Source organism: Henckelia pumila, chromosome 3 (assembly GCF_033568475.1).
Source record: "Henckelia pumila isolate YLH828 chromosome 3, ASM3356847v2, whole genome shotgun sequence".
NCBI classification, from domain to species: domain Eukaryota; kingdom Viridiplantae; phylum Streptophyta; class Magnoliopsida; order Lamiales; family Gesneriaceae; genus Henckelia; species Henckelia pumila.
Window position 1 is genome coordinate 37,728,494 of NC_133122.1, and position 23,955 is coordinate 37,752,448.

The following is a 23,955-nucleotide window of genomic DNA, read 5'->3' on the forward strand; positions in this document are numbered from 1 at the left end:
GGACTCGAGTCTTTTTAATTTTAAAGTATTTTATGATTTAATTGGTTTTTGGGCCAATTAATTTGAAATAAAATGATTTGGGTTTCATTTAATTATTTGGGTTAAATTTAATTATTATTGGGCTTAATTAAATTAATTAAGTGAGTCCACTAATTTTTATGGGCCCTGGGGGCCCATGGAAGTTATTGGGCCAGTCTTTGGGCTTTAGGGCCCATTGGGCCAGAATAAGTTGTTATTGGGCCAGGAGTGTTTTAATGGGCTTTAATTAATTCATTGGGCTTAGAAATGTAATGTTGGGCTTAAGTATGTTAATGGACCAGTCTCAGTGGTAATGGGCCAGATTTAAGTAATTGGGCTTGAGTGTTAGGGCCAGCAGTCAGTACAACCAATGAGAAATTTGCATGTGTCCTAAATATATATTTAATTATTTTTATGCATGGAAGTTATTTTAATAATTATATGTTAGTATGAAATTTAAATAAATATATATGAAGGACACACATTTTATTTAAGTACATGCATTCATGAAATAATTTTTATGCATGATTTAATGTTTAAGGTTGAGCAAAAGAAAATATTTTATGTTGGAAAAGTTGAAGTAGTGTGACAATTTGAGGGGGATTCGTCCCCATATGTGAACTATTGAAGGGCAGTTTACTGCCAATTTAAGAGGTGATTCATCACCGCCACGTACGTTGGTTTCCACGATGATCAGTATTTGATGTATGATTTAAGGTTACACTATGGATACAACCATGCGATGTTAGAAAATAATTTGCTCAACAATGTTTATGTATTATGTATGATTATGATATTTAAGTTAATTTAAGTTATGTTATGTCATGATATTATTTTAAGCATGTTCATTCATGTATGTGTTATGTATTAGTATTAAAGTGATTTAAATTATTTTAAATCCTTGTTATGTTAGCATGTTGGGCTTCTAGGCTCACTACACTGGTATGGTGCAGGTGAGTACGTAAAGGACGTAGTACCCACCGGAGGCGAAGACATATGAGCAGACTGACAGTGATCCCTATGACCGTTGTCTGAGTCTTTATGCATGTCTCGAATTTTTAGCATGTTACATTTTAATTATTTTCAGTGGTTGTGATTCGGGATATTTTATTTGAGAAATTTTCAGTGCATGCAAAACTTTAATTTATTTCACTTTTGGTCAGTATTTTATTTAACGCATGACTCAGATATTTAAATTATGAAATGTTAAGTTTTCGATTTGTTGCATTATTTTATTCAAGTTATTTATTTTTAAATCTATTTATTTTGTGCATATATGTATGGACATGTATGTACATATTTTTACTTAGAAAAAAAAAATTTCCGCATATTTATTTATTAATTATAGAGTTAGGGTCGTTTCAGTTGGTATCAAAGCACGGTCCTTGGAGGGGTCATTATTGCTATGCGAGCTCAGAAATCCACGCTAACGGTTTGTAAGTTTTAAGTGTTTATAGTATGATTTATTTTTTTAAGGATTTAAGTTAGCATTAATTTTAAACCACTTAGTTATGCATGACGATTTACGTAAAGAAATATGTGGTGGTGCAGAATGCCTCCCAGACCGATGAACAGACGTGGGGGATCTCCACCTACACCTCCACCTCCACCTCCACCTCCGCAGAACCCACTTGCAGCATTGGAGCAGACCAATGCTACTTTGATGGCAGGAGTTATTGCTCTGTTATAGCAGCAGGCTTCACGTTCCAGAATGTCCCATGAGGAGGACGTAGCTGAGCGGTTCCAGAAGAAGGGGCCGAAGGAGTTCCTTGGTACCACCGATCCATTGGTGGCTGAGGGGTGGATTCGTTCTTTGGAGTCCATATTTGCATATATGGGGATCACAGATGCGGACAGGGTGAACTATGCGACGTATATGTTGAGGGGAGACGCAGCTCTTTGGTGGGAGGGTGCTGCCAGGGGAGTACACCTCCCTACACTGTCTTGGGCGGAGTTCAGGCGTGTCTTTTACGCCAAGTATTTCACAGAGGATGTGAGGAGTCGCATGATCCGGGAGTTTATGAGTCTCCGGCAGGGGGACAGGTCAGTGGTGGAGTACGTGAGCCAGTTCGAGAGGGGCTGTCATTTTGTGCCTCTGATTGCAGACAGTCCACCGGAGAAGATGAGACAGTTTATGGAGGTACTGAGAGCGGATATTAAGCACGACTTACGTATGCTGGACGTCGATACATATGAGGCGGCAGTTAGTAGAGCACTGAGGTCAGAGGAGGGTAGGAGAGAGATGCAGCGAGAGCAGCAGGGGAAGAGACAGTTTCAGTCGGGGTATCAGCGACCATCTTCGCAGCCTCCTACGAAGAAGCAGTTTACTGGGCCGGCTAAGGGCCCGAATCCGCAGCAGAGGCCGCAGCAGCAGAGGCCACAGCACCAGAGGGGCGGGGCCCCTAATGCTATAGGTTTTCCTACTTGCCCGAAGTGTCAGAAGATGCATTCGGGACCTTGTCTGTTGGGAGCAGGAGTTTGTTACCACTGTAGGGAGCCAGGGCATCAGATAGCTAACTGCCCAAGGAAGAAAAACACTGCTGGTAGAGTGTTCGTCATGCAGGCAGAGGAGGCAGACCCAGACAACTCCTTGATCATCGGTATATCTTATCCCTAGTATTTTATAATTTTTCCTTTGGTTAAGAATTTCGTTTTCTTTATGGAATTGTTGTTCTTTGGGTTATCTATCTGCATGTTAGAATAAGAAGCATGTTTTACTTGTGATTAGAATTAAGGGTTAGTAGTGACTCGTTGGGGAAAAGTTTAGTAGTGGTATGAAATTGTTGGGAATTTTCTGCGTGCAGGGAGAATTCTAGTTGGAGGCAACTCCACGTTTGCGTTGCTAGATTCAGGGGCTACGCATTCGTTTATCTCCCTGGAGTTTATCAGGCGGATAGGCATCACACCTGAGATTATTGACAGTGGGTATGATGTTACTATGCCGTCAGGGCAGATTATTTCTACCTCGAAGGTTATTCGAGGACTGGAGTTGGAGCTTCAGGGACACTCCATTCGAGCAGATGTGGTGGTTTTGCCATTGAGTGGTTTTGATTTGATTTTGGGTATGGACTGGTTGTCAGTCAATGGAGCTTCGATTGATTTTTGTCGGAGGTCAGTGTCAGTGAAACAGTCAGGAGGCGACCCGTTTACTTTCCATGCATCTCAGAGTAATGATTTTCCTCAGGTGATATCTCTTATTCAGGCGAGGAAGTTGTTGAGACGGGGTTGCCAGGGGTTTTTAGCGAGTATTGTCACGGCCTCAGAACCATCTAGCAGATCATTATCAGAGATAGAGGTGGTTCGTGACTTTCCGGATGTCTTTCCGGAGGATGTTGCAGGAATTCCACCAGTGAGAGATGTGGAGTTCAGCATCGACTTGGTGCCAGACACCGTGCCTATCTCTAAGGCACCGTACAGACTTGCTCCGACTGAGATGAAAGAGTTGAAGGAGCAAATTCAGGAATTATTAGAGAAAGGATTTGTTCGTTCTAGCTTTTCTCCATGGGGGGATCCAGTGTTATTTGTGAAGAAGAAGGATGGCAGTATGAGACTGTGCATCGATTATCGAGAGCTCAATGGGGTCACAGTGAAGAATAAGTATCCACTGCCGAGGATAGAGGATTTATTTGATCAGTTGCAGGGAGCTTCAGTTTTCTCCAAGATCGACCTGCGATCTGGTTATCATCAGCTGCGGGTTAGAGATGCAGATGTGTCCAAGACTGCTTTCCGGACACGGTATGGGCATTACGAGTTCCTAGTGATGCCATTTGGGGTGACCAATGCTCCAGCGGTTTTCATGGATCTCATGAACCGAGTTTTTCAGTCGTATCTAGATCAGTTCATCATAGTCTTCATTGATGATATCTTGATCTACTCTAGGAGCATTGAGGAACATAGACAACATCTACAGACAGCCTTGCAGACTTTGAGGGAGCATCGTTTGTATGCCAAGTTTAGCAAGTGCGAGTTTTGGCTCGAGCAGGTGGCATTTCTTGGCCACATTATTTCGAGAGATGGGATTGCAGTTGATCAGTCGAAGGTTGAGGCAGTGCAGAATTGGGGTATTCCGAAGAATGCTTCGGAGATTCGCAGTTTCTTGGGTTTTGCAGGATATTATAGGAAGTTCATCAAGAGTTTTTCCTCTATTGCAGTACCCTTGACTTCCTTAACCAAGAAGAATGCGAAGTTCATCTGGAGTTCAGACTGTCAGAGGAGCTTCGATCAGTTGAAGGAAGCACTCACTACTGCACCAGTGTTAGCGGTGACAGTACCACACGAGGAGTTAGTGGTGTACACCGACGCGTCTAAGCTGGGTTTAGGCGCAGTACTTATGCAGTGTGGCAAGGTTATTGCGTATGCGTCGAGGCAGCTGAAGGTTCATGAGCAGAATTACCCGATGCATGACTTGGAGTTAGCAGCAGTGGTTTTCGCTTTGAAAATCTGGAGGCACTATCTGTATGGCGAGAAGTGCAAGATTTTCACTGATCACAAGAGCCTCAAGTACTTCTTCACTCAGAAGGAGTTGAACATGAGGCAACGGAGATGGTTGGAGTTGGTGAAGGATTATGACTGTGACATTAGCTACCATCCGGGTAAAGCTAATGTAGTAACAGATGCTTTGAGTCGGAAGTCGTCAGTGGTATCATGTTTGACAGTACAGTTACCACTACAGAGCGAGATTCAGAGATTTGACTTGGAGTGTTATTCGAGTGGTCATGCACCGAGCTTGTCAGCGTTGACGGTGCAGCCAGTTCTGCGAGATCGGATCAGGGATGGACAGTCTACTGATGAGGAGTTGCAGCGATGGAGACAGAGAGATTAGGCCAAGGGTAATCTTCTATATACAGTTGTGGATGGCATTGTTCAGTACCGTGGTAGGATGTGGGTACCGAACGTCGATCAGTTGAGAGCTGAGATTTTAGCAGAGGCTCACACATCTCCGTATTCCATTCACCCCGGAAGTACGAAGATGTACAGAGATTTGCAGTTATTGTATTGGTGGCCCGGGATGAAGAGAGACATCGGGAGAGTGGTGTCAGAGTGCTTGACTTGTCAGCAAGTCAAGGCAGAGCATCAGCGTCCAGCAGGACTTCTTAGACCTCTTCCTATTCCGGAATGGAAATGAGAGAATATTACGATGGACTTTGTGGTTGGCTTACCGAGGAGTGCCAGAGGTTGCACAGCGATTTGAGTGATTATGGATAGACTCACCAAGTCAGCTCATTTCTTGCCGGTGAGGATACTTACTCATTGACACAGTATGCAGAGCTTTACATCAAGGAGATTGTTAGGTTGCATGGCATACCAGTGTTGATTATGTCAGACAGAGATCCAAGATTCACATCCGCGTTTTGGAAGAGTCTGCACACAGCTTTGGGGACTAGACTTTTGTTCAGCACAGCATTCCATCCCCAGACAGATGGTCAGTCTGAGAGAGTGATCCAGGTTCTCGAGGATCTTCTGAGAGCTTGTGTCATCGATTTTCAGGGCTCGTGGGAGACTAGAATTCCATTAGTGGAGTTTACCTATAACAACAATTTTCAGTCGTCTATAGGTATGGCTCCTTATGCAGCATTGTATGGGAGGAGATGCAGATCTCCTGTGCATTGGGATGAGGTTGGTGAGAGGATTTTACTTGGTCCTGAGATTGTGCAGCAGACAGCTGACATCGTGACACAGATTCGGGATCGCATGAGGACTGCTCAGAGTCGTCAGAAGAGTTATGCAGATACTCGACGATGAGATTTGGAGTTCGCTGTAGGTGATCACGTATTCCTGAAGGTGTCACCTATGAAGGGAGTAGTGCGGTTTGGTCGAAGAGGCAAGCTTAATCCGAGATATATAGGGCCATTCGAGATCTTGGAGAGAGTTGGCACGTTGGCCTACCGTTTAGCTCTACCACCAGGGCTAGCGGCAGTGCACAATGTATTCCATGTATCCATGCTTCGGAGATACATCTCAAACCCGTCACATGTGTTGGATTTTGAGCCTCTTCAGTTGACACCGGAGTTAGCATTTGAGGAGAGGCCTATACGGATCTTGGCTAGGGAGGAGCGGAGGCTTAGGACGCGTGTCATACCGATGGTCAGAGTCCAGTGGCTGAATCACTCGGAGGAGGAAGCTACTTGGGAGACCGAGGCAGATATGAGGACTCGCTACCCGGAGTTGTTCGGGTAAGTACTTTAATTTCGAGGACGAAATCCAATTTAAGGGGGGAGAATTGTAACACCTGGTATTTTAAATATGTAAATTTGCATGCATAATTAGGAATTTTATTTATTTAGAATTTTAGATTTATGGGTTAAATAATTATGTGAAATTATTTGTGCATGTTTTAAGTTATTTTAAGCATTTAACCCATAATTAGTGATTTTCACGATTTATGGTAATTTAATGGTTTTGATCGCGTAGACGGGACCGTGGACGGACGAGATACCAAAATTCTTAGCCAAAAATATTTTGTGAGTTTATGAGCCTTAAAATGATATTTTAAGGTATTTTGTCAAGAAAATTTTAGTATTTAATTATATATTTATTTAGGAGTTTATTTTTAGCCAAAATAAGTCATTTTAATGACTTTTATTACATTTTAAAAATTCCCTATTTTAATATTTCGGGATTTAGCTATTCCCATCAGATTATTATTATTATTAGGGGTTTTTAAACATTTGTTTTATGTTATATTATCTTCCTAAATAAGTTATTATCCTAATTTAATTCTAATTAACCAAAAATTCTATCCTATCTACCCTAAACTCACGTCTCCCTCTCCCTTAGCCGCCTCCAACCTTCTTCATCAGCCTCCCTCACGCTTTGACAGAAAACCACAAGCCCTTAGCCGATCAAGCTCTAGATTCGAAGGTTTTTGGTCCGTTTGTCGTCCCGGAGCCCGTAAACGCGTCTATCTTCGTCGATTTAATTATCAAGGCATGATTCTTTCTCTTTTTTTTGTACCATATCAGTTATTATGTGTGTGTGTGCGTGAGAATCAGAATTCCTTCGAAATTTTCAGAAACAAAACGGGATCGGTTCGGTTTTATGCATTTGTTCTTGTGTTTATTGATCATGTTCACGTTTGGTTTGCCATGGTTGTGTCTAGGCTGCTGGTAAAGGTCCCTAGGTTGCCTAAGGTGAGTCTAGGTTCGAATGGCTCGAGTGGCTCGAGCCAAACGAGCCCAGACTTGGATCTAAGAGGCAATCGGCCAAGGGGGGACGTAGGTTAGGGTTCTCGGGAAGGGCTCGGTTCGGCTAGGGGCTGGGCTGCATGGTTTGGGTTCAGGGGCTAGGTTCGAACCGCCCAGACGTGGGCTACGTCTGGGCGGCGGCGCTTTGGCCAGGGGCGGCCGGAGCAGGCCGGCAGCAGCCAAGGAGTGGTTGCTGCTCACGGCCGCAGCCGAGACGGGAAAAGGGAGGCGACGGGTTTAGGGTTAGGGTTGGTTCCGGGTCGGGTCTATGGCCTGGGTCGGGTCAGTAGTGTGGTGGGTCGGGTTAAGTTGGTCCGGGTTTGGGTTAGGTGGGCCGAACTCGAGTCTTTTTAATTTTAAAGTATTTTATGATTTAATTGGTTTTGGGCCAATTAATTTGAAATAAAATGATTTGGGTTCCATTTAATTATTTGGTTTAAATTTAATTATTATTGGGCTTAATTAAATTAATTAAGTGAGTCCACTAATTTTTATGGGCCCTGGGGGCCCATGGAAGTTATTGGGCCAGTTTTTGGGCTTTAGGGCCCATTGGGCCAGAATAAGTTGTTATTGGGCCAGGAGTGTTTTAATGGGCTTTAATTAATTCATTGGGCTTAGAAATGTAATGTTGGGCTTAAGTATGTTAATGGGCCAGTCTCAGTGGTAATGGGTCAGATTTAAGTAATTGGGCTTGAGTGTTAGGGCCAGCAGTCAGTACAACCCATGAGAAATTTGCATGTGTCCTAAATTTATATTTAATTATTTTTATGCATGGAAGTTATTTTAATAATTATATGTTAGTATGAAATTTAAATTAAATATATATGAAGGACACACATTTTATTTAAGTACATGCATTCATGAAATAATTTTTATGCATGATTTAATGTTTAAGGTTGAGCAAAAGAAAATATTTTATGTTGGAAGTTGAAGTAGTGTGACAATTTGAGGGGGATTCGTCCCCATATGTGAACTATTGAAGGGCAGTTTACTGCCAATTTAAGAGGTGATTCGTCACCGCCACGTACGTTGGTTTCCATGCTGATCAGTATTTGATGTATGATTTAAGGTTACACTATGGATACAACCATGCAATGTTAGAAAATAATTTGCTCAACAATGTTTATGTATTATGTATGATTATGATATTTAAGTTAATTTAAGTTATGTTATGTTATGATATTATTTTAAGCATGCTCATTCATGTATATGTTATGTATTAGTATTAAAGTGATTTAAATTTATTTAAATCCTTGTTATGTTAGCATGTTGGGCTTCTAGTCTCACTACACTGGTATGGTGCAGGTGAGTACGTAGAGGACGTAGTACCCACCGGAGGCGAGGACGTATGAGCAGACTGGCAGTGATCCCCGTGACCGTTGTCTGAGTCTTTATGCATGTCTCGAATTTTTAGCATGTTACATTTTAATTATTTTCAGTGGTTGTGATTCGGGATATTTTATTTGAGAAATTTTCAGTGCATGCAAAACTTTAATTTATTTCACTTTTGGTCAGTATTTTATTTAACGCATGACTCAGATATTTAAATTATGAAATGTTAAGTTTTCGATTTGTTGCATTATTTTATTCAAGTTATTTATTTTTAAATCTATTTATTTTGTGCATATATGTATGGGCATGTATGTACATATTTTTACTTAGAAAAAAAAAATTTTCGCATATTTATTTATTAATTATAGAGTTAGGGTCGTTTCAGGATCTATCTAGGGGTGGGCGCGGGTCGGGTACCCGACATTTCGGGTAGTCATTTTGACTACCCGAACCCGATCCGAATAAATCGGGTACCCGATTGCGGGCACCCGTTTTTTTTTTTTTTTTTGCAAATTCGATTAATGTAAAAATTAAAAACAATCCATATATTTATGGTTGAGAGCTACTTCTACCCTCATATATTTACTTATTTTTCACAAGTTTTGGAAAAAAAAATCTCAACTATATCAAACAATTAAATAATCAAAATCTATGAAAAATTAAATTAAAAAATCATCATTTCTCAATAGACGTATGTATACCCAATCCAAAGAAAACGAACGGCCATTTTAGTTGAGAGCAATATAATGAAAATAGAGAGGATATGTCTTTGAATAATACATAATAATATATATTGAATTTTCAAAAAAAAAAAATTCGGGTTTTGTCGGGTACCCGAACCCGATCGGGTAGTAATTTTACTACCCGACACCAACCCGAAAACCGCAATATCGGGTTCGGGTTCGACCCGAACCCGATTTTTTTAAAAGTAACCGACCCGATTGGGTCGGGTCGGGTATCCGATACCCGACCCCAAACGCCCACCCCTAGATCTATTAGCATGGCCAACCCGGCCGCGTCAGACCCGTCTGACCCGGCAAGTCAACTCGCCGGGTCGGCGATTTTTCAATAGAAAAACCGGGACCGAACCGCTCAATGACGACTCTGGTCCCGATTCCGGATCAAGTCTGTTGACCCGGTTAACCGGTCCATTGACCACGGGCCGGTTCTGGATCGGGTCCAAGCCTAACCGGGCCTTGGCCAGGTCTAATGTGGTAAATGAATATACTTTTTGCATTTTATAAGTGGGACATAATCAAATGAACCAATTATTCTCTCTCAGTGAAACATTTAGAAACAGAGGGGATTTTTCATTGTTTAATGCAAAAAATTAAAAAAAATAACTATTTTAAGACAAATCAGAAAACTTTTGTTCTAATAAAGGACAAGTGCGCTTTTGGTTTTGTAGTTTTTTATTTTTATTTTGGTGATTTATGTTATCAAATTTAAGTTTTAATCTTATAATTTTTTTTGATAAATTAAGTCGTTTTTTATTAGGAGTGCTGATGTGACACTATATACATAACACTATATTAATTGGTTTAATGTAAGTTAACAATTAGAACATATTATGCTATTCAATCACCTATTTAAATCTTTAAAAAAGTCACAAATTTAAAAATTAAAATTACAACAAATATTCATAAAATAAATACTAACTTAGTTTATGTTAATTCATACATAGAAGAAATTAATTCCAAAATTTTATATGGGAATTGGAAGTGTGTGTGTGTTTTTTTCACTCCATATTACAACAAAAATTTGCATTAAAGAAAATTAGTGAAAGAAAAAAATATATACATACGGAAGGCTTTTTAAAGGAGTGAATGTTTTATTTTTTATTTTTTTTTCACCTGCATATTGAATGTTTGTGAAGATGAAATAACTGATAACATACGGGAAGGCTTTTTACAGGAGTGAAGTTTTTGTATTCATTTTTTTTTTAAAAGGATAATTGCATTTTAACCTCTTGTGAAATATCAAAATAGCTTAAAATTTTCTATAAAAAATCAATAAACTAAATACACCCTCTGTTATACAAAATACAGGTCACGTATCCCTAAATCCGGCAAGTGACATTCACGCATTGTGAATGTGAGTATTTTTGGTTTTTTGAAGAGTTTTTAACCCAAAGTACCGTAAATGTCCTTTGACCCTATATTAAATCATTTGCTACTTATCTCTTCTTCTTCAATAATTCGAACACCATTTCTGTGAAATAGTGCAATGGAGTTTTCTCACAAACCCAAAAATTCAACCATTTTGAAGCGCTTGAATTTAAAGTACCCAACTCCTCCAACTTGTTTCTTCCAATGTTAGAGAGCTAGTATCAAGGTCGTGTTGTCCGAAAAGAAGAAAACCAAGGATCTGGGCCCTGTAATCCCCACAACCCCATTGGTCACCTTTCTCGGAATTGTCCAAAAGACGGCATACAAATAGTTATGGGTACAAGGGGTTTGATCAGAAGATCTACGTAGACCTGTCGCAGAGAACAATCTCTCAATCATGAATCAAGAGTTTCACAAGCTTCCGAGGACGGAGAATGGTTCTGTTCCTGTGAAAGATTGAATAGCTTTATTGGGAAACATTTTGGTGATGCTGAAGAGGATTTGGTGCATGTAAAGCCGGTGGACTTTGTTCCAGAGATGAAAGACTTCATGTCGAAAGTGAAGAGCCCGGAGATGAGAGCTTGGGCTTTGCAAGTGCATTCCCTTTGGAGTAATTTGAGCAGGAAAGTTTCGGACGGGGTTTTCTGCCGGCCCGATTATCATAAGTTGCTGCCGCTGAAGAGCCCGGTTGTAATTCCTGGGTCCAGGTTTAGGGAGGTTTATTACTGGGATTCTTATTGGGTGATAATTATTGTTTTTGGTTCTTGTTTGGTTTCAATTTGTTTGTTGCTTTGGTTTTTCTTTCTTCTTCTATTTGTTTGATTTGGTCTTTTGGATTCCTACTTATCTGTGTTCACATACTCGAGGACTCATCTGGAATATATGCTGCTGCTGCAAGTATAGTCAGGGACGTAGTTGGAAATTTTTTCCATCTTGAGCTTATTGTCTTTTGATGGGTTGTTCGTCGTCATTGTACTTTTATTAGAAAAACAAGCTTATTATGAAATAAATATACAATTAACTTTTTAGAAAACTAACTGGTTTTATACATCCAACATGTAACAATAAAGTCCCAAAAATCATAACGAAAAAGAAAAAAAATGCAAGATAAAAAAAAAATTTCTAGGAACCATTTCCTAGAACAATACAAGTAATGAGATAGAACCAATATACAGGCTATACATCGATGACAACACAAATAAATGCAAAACACAAACATAATATCAATAATGGTCTAAGAATTCAACAAAATGTATCACCATAAATAAAATTGACTTATCCAAACAAATAAATTTAAGAATTAACAAATTTTCAACAATAAACTAGGCCATTAAGGAGATATTTAAATTTGACTATCATAGTTATTAACCGATTTTGAGGTGAGAGAAAAATAGAGAAATTGATTAATGAGTCATGTGAAACATGAATGTTATTTTTAATGGGATAATTAAATTTAATGAGATAAAAAAATTCAATGTGCTAATTAAATTTAATGGGCTAAATAAATTCAATGGACTAAAGACCAATTTTTTTTTTAACTATGGTCCCAATAAAAAATAAAAAAAAACACATTTTCTAATAACTAAAAAAAAAACGATCAGGGCTGGAGTCCACCCCGGCCTTTGGAGTGGCTCCATCCCTGAGTATAGCAATCATTGACAAAACAAGAAGAATAAAGTGGTAAACGATTGCATGAGAAATAATTGTTTATTGGATTTTAATATTTGAAGGGCAAAAAAGTCTTCATCAAATTAAATATAATTAAAAAAACTAAAAAATTAAGATGGAACACGTGAGTCACTTATTTAAAAACAAATGGTGTATTTAGCATATTACCGTGTGACCGTGTCACGATAGAAAAATAAATTCCTAGTAATTACCTTGAACACGGTTTTTTTTTTTTTAAAAAAAAAAATTGATTCTGCATTAATCGGTGAGAGTTGACTGACTCACAGGCTTATTCTTCATTTTTTCCACGACCAAAGAAAAAAGATGGGTGAATCTTCATTCGTATCAGAGCTCGTGACTAAGTTTGGATCCACTCTCTTTAACTCTGCATTGGACAGATTGGCTTCGTTTGGAATATCTTATGCTTGTGATGAATTAAAATTGATATGGGATGTTGACGACGAGCTTAGAAAATTGCAGAGAACGATGCTGAAAGTTCAAGATTTGGTGGATCATGTAGAGTGTTGTCCGTTGAGGCTAATGTGGGGAAGCAAAGCTTGGAAACTGTGGTTCACAGATCTCAAAAAACTTTCTTATGATGCCGATTCTCTTGTTGATTACATCTCCTTGCAAATCTCCACCTCCGGCTCCGCCCGACCCGCTAAGCTTCGTAAGACGATTCTTTCATCTTTTGAAATTAAATTACCTCATGAGATCAATGTGCTACAAATCAAGTTGGAAAGTCTTGCTCGAGAAATGAAAAGTCTACTCAAGATTGAAAAGATGAAAGGGATGTCACCGCACTGTCATAACATTTTATCCAGCACTAGTTCATTGATAGATGATAGAAAAGTTGTTGGGAGGGCAACCGACATACAACATTTTGTTTTTGATTTTCTAAATCATGAACCGAAAATGGGTAATTTTTCGGTAGCGTCAATAGTGGGAATGGCGGGAATCGGTAAGACAACCTTTGCAAGACTCATTTATGATGATACATCTGTAAACAAAAGTTTTGACAAGAAAATGTGGGTCTCTGTATCAATGAAATTCGATTTGATTAGGATTACGAAATCTATACTTGAAGCGTTGACAGGAAATAGTTGCACTTTGTCTGACTTGAATTCTGTTCAAGTCCTTCTTCAACATGTAATTCGGGGTTTCAAATTTTTGTTGGTTCTTGATGATTACTGGAGTGAAAATCAGGATGACTGGGATGTACTTTCTTTGCCTTTAAGATTTGGTTGTGAAGGAAGCAAAGTTATTATAACCACCAGAAGTGCTAAAGTTTCGACAGCTGTGAAATCCTTTAAAACATATAATCTCAAGCATTTATCTGATGATGAGTGCTGGGATTTGATGAAACAAAAAATGTTTTTTCCAGTCGAGGGCCAAGAGTATTTGGAATCTATTGGTAGAGAGATCTCAAAGAAATGCAAAGGCTTGCCTTTGGCAGCCGAGATGCTTGGAAGCTTATTATCGAATTCTGAATGTGCAGAGAATGAGTGGCATTGCATTTTGAAGAGCAAGTTATGGGACTTGCCACAAGAAAAGAATGATCTATTTACTGTTTTGATGCTTAGCTATCTTCATCTTTCCCCACAGCTGCAAAAATGTTTTGCTTATTGTTCTCTATTCCCCCAAAATCATGAGTTTGAAGTTGAAGAACTTGTGCTGTTGTGGATGGCAGAGGGCTTCATCCAACCCGTAGAAGGATGGAGATTGGAGGACCTGGGACGCCGTTGCTTCAATGATCTTTACTCGAGGTCATTTTTACAAGCAGCTAAAAATTCAAGGAACCAAATCATATATAAAATGCACGACCTCATTCATGATATGGCACAATTGATTTCAGCTGATATATGCTTCCAGGTCATGAACATGTCGGATTGTTATCCCTTATTTGGAGATACTTATCATTTATCAATGCTTCGCGACAGCATGCAACCGATTCATTTAAGAGCCTCTCAGGAAAATAAAAAGTTGCGAACATTTTTAATGATCAGTAAGAGGAGTGCTCAAGCGGGACAACTAAATAATGAATTGTTCGCACATTTGAAGTTTTTGCGGGTGTTAGATCTAAGTCGGATTGGTCTTACTGAACTCATTGATTCTTTTGATCATTTGAAATTTCTTCGCTACCTTAACCTCTCCGAAAACCACATCTCAATGCTACCCAAATCTGTATGTACTCTCATGGCCTTACAAACACTAAAGCTCAAAAACTGCCACCAACTTCATGAATTACCTGAAGACACAAAAAATCTCTCCGACTTGAGACATCTGGATTTGGACATTAAAGGCCAGCTTATCGCGATGCCACCGCATTTTGGAAGGTTAACCAATCTTCAATCTCTTTCTGCATTTATTGTCGGAATCAGAGAAGAAAATGGTGTCACTCAAATTCGAAATATGGATTTACTCAGAGGATCACTCTGCATAAAAAACCTTCAGGTCGTAAATGGTCTAGATGCAACTCGGGCCAAGTTGCACAATAAGGCATTCTTGGACAAGCTCGAACTACAATGGGTGCCGTTAACTAGCGGTGCCCAGCAGGATACTCTACGACAGACACAAAATGAACAATGTCGTGTTCTCTCAAATCTTCGCCCTCATGAAAATCTTAAAGAGCTGCTCATCGATAACTATTGTGGTGCACTTTATCCTCGTTGGTTTTGTGAATCTAATCGCAAATTTACAAGCATTCACTTGCAAGGGCTCAAGTATTGTGCAAGTCTTCCACCTCTGGGACAACTCCATTGCCTAAAATCTTTTTATATTTCAGACATGCCTCTTTTGGAGTCCATCGGTGACACCTTTTATGGTACGGGGAACGGCATGAAGTTCCTTTCTTTGGTATCATTTGAAGTAAGAAGCATGACCGGATTGCTTAGTTGGGTATACACGGCTACCTTTGCTTCCATGCCTCTCCTAAATACTTTCACAATTCATGATTGCCCGAATTTGACGAGTATACCGGCAAACTTGATGAGCCATGATAATTCAAATATCAGCGGCTGCTCAAACCTTCAGATCACCACGCTACCATCAATAGAAGTGATTTCGTAGGTCATCAAAATCTTTTATTTGTTTCACCATGTTTGCCTTGCCAGCAGGTGCGTCTAGTATCGTTCTTTTTAATTCACATGCCTTCTGAGACAATCTCCATCAGATGTTGAATGTATATGTCAAGTAGACTAACCTTTTTTTCTCCTTTGCATTATATCTGATTTCTTTAATTCAGCCATGATCAAGCATTTGTGCTACCTTTTCTTTTTTCCCCCACAAATCTTTGGTCGAAATGTTAATGTGTCCGACGATTTCAATGAAATAGAATGAAAATTTTAGCTGTGTCATTTACTCTGACATATATGTTTGATTATGCAGATGGTTCGATGATTCTGCGAAGGAATTAAGCAGCTCTCTCCATACATAAACCAATGTGATCGATGGACAACATATTGTTTTTTTTGCTGCCGTTAAAGATTATTTTCTTGCTAAAATTGCTTTGCTTTACTTTGGATTCCATGAATTTATTCCATATTACGAGTTCGAATGTTTGTTTTTTTGCTTTGAACTAAAACTTATTGATGATCAAATTAGATGTTGATCTATGTTTTAATTATTGAGAAAGTGTTTAATTCGAAAATAAACTTTTTTATTTAATTTTTTTTCACAACGTGTAAACTCGCAGATGTACCTTTCAGTGCGCACGAGTAAACCCTCGTATTAACGTAATAGCATGCAAACTACATTAGTCAAATAAATCATACTAGTCTAACTGTAGCCCAAAAAAGGTATTGATAGGGGAATTGTTCACTATTCCACCAACTTGAACGTCTTCTTGGAAAATTATTTTATTTCAATTGCATTGCGGTGAGTAATATATTGATATATAAATTAAGTTGTATGTTTCACGATACTGATTATTTACTTGTAAAATTTTGAATACTTATTTTTAAATCTCGAAAAAATAAAAATATATATATTGTTAATTAAATAAAATATAAGAAATTTCAAACAGATTATGCCATGAACATTCACAATCAAGCATCAAGGTTTTACATGTTATAGTAAACCCAATGATCAATTATCCAGTTCTATCTAATAATCTAACGTATATTGCACATAAATGATTGGTTCGAGTTATTTAAAATTTTATTTTATAAAACGAAAACAAAATACAAAATAACGGCAACCCAATATTGAAATTGACTGAAAAACTTAACCAAATATACGCCTTTTTTTTCTTTTAAATATTCACAAAAACTTCTAGCAAACGGTTACATAGTTAATTTGTGAGATGAATTATTCAATTTGACTCTTGAAAAATATTATTTTTATATTAAAATATTTATTTTCATTGTAAATATAGACAAGGTTTACTATTCTTATACTTCTAACATGATCATAACATTAAGGTGATTTTTTATTTAAAAAAACATTATTAATTTAGTGAAACAAAAAACTAAAAAAAAATTATAGTTTTAAAAAAATTATCTAAAATAGGAGCAAGAATTAGAGTAATAAAAAAGAGTAAAATATAAGCAACTCAGTAATTTATCAAAGTTCTCTGGGAAATCTGCAAGGCAGGGGAACAAATTAAGGAAAGAAGGATTGAATAAATTGGATGTCAAGTGCTCGAAATTGATTAGTTATATATATATATATATATATATATATATATATATATATGCTATTTGGCTAAGAACTTGGATCGGTTGACTCCATGCAAATGTCCCATGGCACAAAACGTGTCGTATTGTATGTTTGGATCAATATTTTTTTTAAAGTGATCATCAAGTGGAGCAGCATAATTAATATAACAAGAACTTTTTAAAATATATATACAAAGAGATTTGAGTTTATGTGATGACCTCTACTCTATCTTAACCTTTTACACTTATTTTTCTTTGTATTTATTTATATATATATTTTTTATCGAAATCGAAACAAGATTAGCACACATTAAATTATCAATTTTCAAAATTCAGATTTTAGCTGCACATGATTTTAAACATAATACCAACAACATATCAATAAAAGGAAATTATTGTTGATATGTGATGTCCGAGTTTGTAGATTAAATGAATGTTTGATCAATGATAATGTACTAGATTTCTCTTATTAATATCTCCTCAAGTAAATTTGTATGTAATACCCTTGTTCCTATACGTTCAAAATCAAGGTTTAAAATAAATTATAGTAGACTGCAAATAGACTTGGTTAATACGATACATATGGTCATGCCTAGGCTACAAGATTGATTATTTGATTTGTATTGTTTTCGTGCAGATTGTGCCTATCAAAAATTTTGGTAGAAGATGATTGGGGAATAGATGGATATTGTGCTTTCTTTTAGATTTCATTGTTGTCCAAAAACTATTACGTGAACTTTTTCTTCAAATCAGAAAATATTGTGAGTATGTGAACATAACCGAGGTCTGTAAAATTACAGTTTCCTTAAAACAGATTCGTCTCCTCTCGGATGTGTTCGAAGGATCACGACGGACGTCAATTTCCCAGTATACAACGGTAAAATCCTGTAGTTACCTAGCACGAAGGTACTACACCGACGAATCAGAGGTGAGACAAGGTATAGCATGCACGAGCAGAAAATTGAGAAGCGTGCATGAGCAAGAACACAACAGCTTATGATGGAGCAGAAGTGCAGTAGCTTAGAAACGAACGAGAGAGAATATATATTTCTTAAAGCTGATGAGAGTTCAAAGACGTATATATATATTAAGACATTTGGGTACATGCACATGCTTATAAGAAAACGACACCTCAAATAGCAGCCAGACATTTGTTCTATCAGATTGGTTGAGCATAATAAATATGGAGGGCCATGTTCCATGAATTGTTTGAATAGCAAAAACATGTGAACATGTATATATTCAAGGAAGGCGGCGGCCTACAACATTAAATGGAAATTTCATTCGCATCTGACAATTCCAAAGCAAAACGTGGCCAATTAATATCCATTCAATTATTCCAACATTCATATATCTGTTGTGAAAAAATAAAAATTTATGGTAAAAAGTAAAAATACCAAAAACTCTCAAAATTCTCAAACTACACACTTTATAATATTTTCTCTCAACTCAATTGTGTTTTTCATCACAAATAAAGATCTATTTATAGATCCACATTTGAGATTAGTTCAAAAATTAAAACATCATCATCTACATCATCACACACTAATTTTCCACATTTTACAACTCAATATTCAACATTCGACATTCAACTTTAAATAATAATAATAACATATTTTCAACACTCCCCCTTGTGATGATGATCGTGATATGATGACTATCTTTATTACTTGTTTTTGTACTGCCTCGTTAAAAACCTTACTAGGAAAAACCCAGTGGGATAAAAATCATAGCAAGGAAAAAAAAATGCAGCCACGTAAACTCCCCCTCATATTAACACGAGTGATTCTTCACATATTCCGTAGATTGCGTATTTCAATGCTATATATATGCTTTCTGAATATTGTTGTAGGAAGTGCCCTGATGAGTTTTCATTTGATTGAATATAACAGATATCAATATCTTTATTCTTCTCAAGCTCTTGAGTGTAGGCAAAGAACTTTGGAGGGATATGTTTGGTTCTGTCACTTTTGATGTATCCTTCTTTCATTTGAGAAACACATGCAGCATTATCTTCATATAGTGTCACAAGCTTCTTGTCTACTAAAAATCCACAAGAACTTTGGATATGCCGTGTCATTGATTTTAGTCAAACACATTCACGGCTTGCTTCATGTAGCGCAATAATCTCGGCATAATTTGATGAAGTTGTTACGAGTGTTTGTTTCTGTGAACGCCAAGAAATTGCAGTGCCTCCACGAGTAAATACATATCCGGTTTGGGAACGTGCCTTATGTGGATCAGATAAGTATCCAGCATCAGCATAACCAATGATACTTTGATTGATATTTTTTGAGTACAAAAGTCTCAAATCTGTAGTTCCTCGTAGATAACGGAATATATGTTTAATTCCATTCCAGTGCCTCTTTGTTGGATATGAGCTGAATCTTGCCAATAAATTTACAGCAAAAGATATATCAGATCTAGTGCAATTTTCAAGATACATAAAGGGCACCAATGGCACTTAGATATGGTACTTCTGGACCAAGAATAACTTCACCGTCTTCACATGGACAGAATGGATCATTTTCTACATTCAATGATCTAACAACCATTAGAGTACTTAAAGGATTTGATTTATCCATATTAAAACGTTTAAGGACTTTTTCTGTATAATTTTCCTGGTGAACAAAAATTTCACATTCTTTTTGTTCAATTTGCAAACCCAGACAATACTTGGTTTTTCCAAGGTCCTTCATTTCGAATTATTCCTTCAAGTACACCATAACTTCTTGAATTTCCTTATTCGTTCCAATGATGTTTAAATCATCAACATAAACAGCAATAATCACACATCCGGATGTTGTTTTCTTGATGAAAACACAAGGGCATATTGGATCATTTACATATCCCTTTTTTCATCAAGTGTTCACTTAACCGATTATACCACATTCGGCCCGATTTCTTTAACCCATATAATGATCTTTGCAATTTCACATAATAAAATTCTTTGGGTTTTGAACTTTGTACTTCAGGCATCTTAAATCCTTCAGGGATTTTCATGTATAGTGATCAATTGATTCGTATAAGTAAGCTGTAACAACATCCATAAGACACATTTCCAAATTTTCAGACACTGCCAAACTAATCAAATATCGAAACGTAATTGCATCCATAACAAGAGAATACGTTTATTCATAATCAATTCCAGGTCTTTGAGAAAAATCTTGTGCAACAAGTCTAGATTTATCTCATACTATTTCATTTTTCTCATTTCGCTTTCGAATAAAAACCCATTTGTATCCAACAAGTTTTACACCTTCAGGTGTGAGGACTATAGGTCCAAAAACATTGCGTTTATTTAGCGAATCCAATTCAACCTGGATGACATCTTTCCATTTTTTCCAATCATGCCGAGTTTTACATTCACCAAAAGATTTTGGTTCATGATCTTCATTCTCATTTATGATGTCACGAGCCACATTATAAGAAAATATCTCATCAATATCTTTTATATCTTTTTGGTTTCATATTTTTCCAGTATCAATATAATTGATAGAAATTTCACGATTCTCGTCAGTTTGTGGTTCTGACAGAACATTTTCATCATCAGGTGTTTTTTCTGGAACACCATTTTCTATTTTGTGATCATCGTGTTTCTCAATGAATTTTCTTTTCCGAGGATTTTTATCCTTGGAACTGACTGACCTTCCACGCTTCAAGCGTTTTATGACATCATGAGTGTCTTCAATTTGTTTCTTTGGCATTTCAATTCGAGCAGGGGGTTTACAGCAGGTATATATGATTTTGTTATCCCTTTTGTGTCTGCAAATGCATCTGGCATTTGATTTGCTATTCTTTGCAAATGCACAATTTGCTGTACATCTTCTCACATTGTTTGGTCCTTGGATCCAAATATAACAATGATGGTACATACCATGTGATTTCTTTTTCGATGTGTTTCTTTTCTCCCCCTAACATTGGAAAAATTTCTTCATTAAAATGACAATCAGCAAAACGTGCTGTAAACACATCGTCTGTCTGAGGCTCAAGATATCGTATGATCGATGGGCTATCATAACCGATATAAATACCGATCTTTCTTTGAGGACCCATTTTTGATCGTTGAGGTGGTGCAATTGGCACATACACCATACATCCAAAAGTTTTCAGATGAGAAATATCTGGTTCTTTACCAAATGCAAGCTGCAATAGAGAGAATTTATGATATGCACTTGGTCTGATGCGAATTAATTCCGCAACATGTAAAATTGCATGTCCCCATATAGAAATAGGGAGTTTTGTTCTCATAATCATTGGTCTAGCAATCAGTTGTAGACGTTTAATTAATGATTCAGCTAATCCATTCTGTGTATGAACATGAGCAACAGGATGTTCAACAGTAATTCCCATTGACATACAATAGTCATTGAAAGTCTGGGAAGTAAATTCTCCAGCATTATCAAGTCTTATTTTCTTGATTGAATAATCGGGAAATTAATTCCACAATTTTATTATTTGAGCCATTAATCTTGCAAATGCCACATTTCGAGTTGACAATAAGCATACATGTGACCATCTGCTAGAAGCATCGATCAATACCATAAAATATCGAAATGATCCACATGGTGGATGAATTGGCCCACAAATATCATCGTGAATACGTTCAAGAAATATGGGTGATTCTTTTTGGATTTTAGCTGGTGATGGCCTTATAATAAGTTTTCCAAGAGAACATGCTTTACATTGAAACTTATTATTCTGAAAGATTTTCTGGTCTTTCAATGGATGACCATGTGTATTTTTAATAATTCTTCGCATCATTATTGAACCAGGATGTCCCAATCGATCATGCCAATTGGTTAATATTGAAGAACTATTAACCACCATATTTGATTCGATTGGACTTATATGTGTATAATGCAATCCAGTAGGAAGCATTGATAATTTTTCAACCACATATTTCTTTCCTGATTTATATGTGGGAATACACATATATTTATGATTTCCATCAGTTATCGTCTTAGTATCATACCCATGAGAATATATGTCATTAAAACTCAACAAATTTCTTTTTGATTGTGGTGAATATAAAACATCATTTATCAAAAATTTTGTACCATTAGGTAACAAAAAATGTGCTTTTCCACAACCTTCAATCAAGTCTACAGGACCTGATATTGTATTCACCATTGTTTTTGTTGGTTTTAATTCCAAGAAATATCTTTTATCTCGGAGAATAATGTGCGTTGTACCACTATCGGGTATGCAAACTTGCATGAGATTATCTTTGCTCATAGCATTTTCCATATCTAACTTCAAAAAATATGCAATAAAGAAAATCAAGGATAATATATATATGCAAAATATAGCATGTTTCATAAGAATGCATGAAAAATATAGTATGTTACATTCTAGTCCCACCAATATACTAATCAATGTTCTCGAAATCATTTGAAAAATCGGCAGCATTGAAATAAGTTGAACCACTTAAATGGTTATTTTTTTCAACAAAATTGGTCTCTTTTTCTTTTTCCTTTATCGATACTTTATAGAGCTTACATAAGTGCTCAGGGGTATGTGACCAATGTCCTAGAGTGCCACATCTATAACAAGCACTCTCATATCTTTTTGAGTGATTTTTATTTTCACTCATATTTTCATGCTGCCTTTTTGGTGAGTGGTTCGTGACGTTCTTTTGAGATGAGTTATTGAAGTAACTATCTCGATTATTTTTATATCCACGGCCTCGACCGCGATCATTTTTACGTCCACGTCCACGCCCACATCCTCGACCTCTTCCACGACCAAAATCTTTTTTTTATGCCTTTGATTTTGGTTTTTATTTTTTACTTACGACATTTTCTACTGAAAATGTCGTAGATACAATGGGTCGGGATTGATGATTTCTCCTTAACAAATCTTTGTTCTTTTCTAGTGATATCGAGAACAACAAATTCAATCTTTGCCAAATTTGACATGGTGGTACTAGAAAAATAACAATGAATTTTATTAGTTAATTTCAATTAATATGACAATAATATATATCATATCACGTTATTATAAGGTCAGTGTCATAGACAACCTTTTATATAATAACATGAAATTATATATTAATATAGTTAGTATATATGCATAATAAATATATATCATATCACGTTATTATTAGGTCAGTGTCATAGACAACCTTTTATATAATAACATGAAATTATACGAATATGGTTAGTATATAAATACACAATAATATATATCATATCACGTTATTATAAGGTCAGTGTCATAGACAACCTTTTATATAATAACATGAAATTATATATTAGTATAGTTAGTATATATGCATAATAAATATATATCATATTGTTTAAAAACCTTAGAAGCTTTTATACTTGTCGTATCCCTTACCGGGAGTGTGGGATGTCGTCTTAACATCCTCCCAGGATTTATAACAAGTTTTTTTTAAAACTTATTTTTTTTTTATCATTTCTGATAATAACATGATATTATATATTAAATATATACATAATAAATAAATAAACAATAAAATAAATATTCTTACTTTTATTACCTTTTTCTTGTGTTTTGGAGTTTGAAAAAATATGGAGGACTTTTAGAGCTTTGTGCTGATAACGTGTTATGAAAAAGTAAAAATTTATAGTAAAAAGTAAAAATATAAAAAACTCTCAAAATTCTCAAACTACACACTTTATAATATTTTTCTCTCAACTCAATTGTGTTTTTTCATCACAAATGAAGATCTATTTATAGATCCACATTTGAGATTAGTCCAAAAATTAAAACATCATCATCTACATCATCACATACTAATTTTCCACATTTTACAACTCAATATTCAACATTCAACATTCAATATTCAACTTTAAATAATAATAATAACATATTTTCAACAATATCAAATATAATTATAAATGTTGAATGTAAGTTTATATATATGAAATATAAAATGTAAACCCAGAGTATTAGCTCTTGCTCTCCTTAGCAAACTTGTCATGGACCTGCTTCTAAATATTTCTAAACTCTTGGGCCTCA

General features: G+C 36.5%; 2 protein-coding genes across 2 annotated transcripts in view; one reads left to right on the plus strand and one right to left on the minus strand.

Annotated features, from left to right (window-relative positions):
* The window catches only part of LOC140886536 (putative disease resistance RPP13-like protein 3), a 67,620-nt gene that overhangs the window by 35,101 nt on the left and 8,564 nt on the right, over positions 1-23,955 (minus strand). The window lies entirely within an intron of this gene.
* Positions 10,705-15,888, plus strand: LOC140887646 (putative disease resistance protein RGA3). Its single transcript, XM_073295041.1, has 2 exons — positions 10,705-15,426; positions 15,698-15,888. The coding sequence occupies exon 1, from the start codon at positions 12,635-12,637 to the stop codon at positions 15,377-15,379; it is 2,745 nt and encodes a 914-aa protein (XP_073151142.1). The 5' UTR covers positions 10,705-12,634; the 3' UTR covers positions 15,380-15,426; positions 15,698-15,888.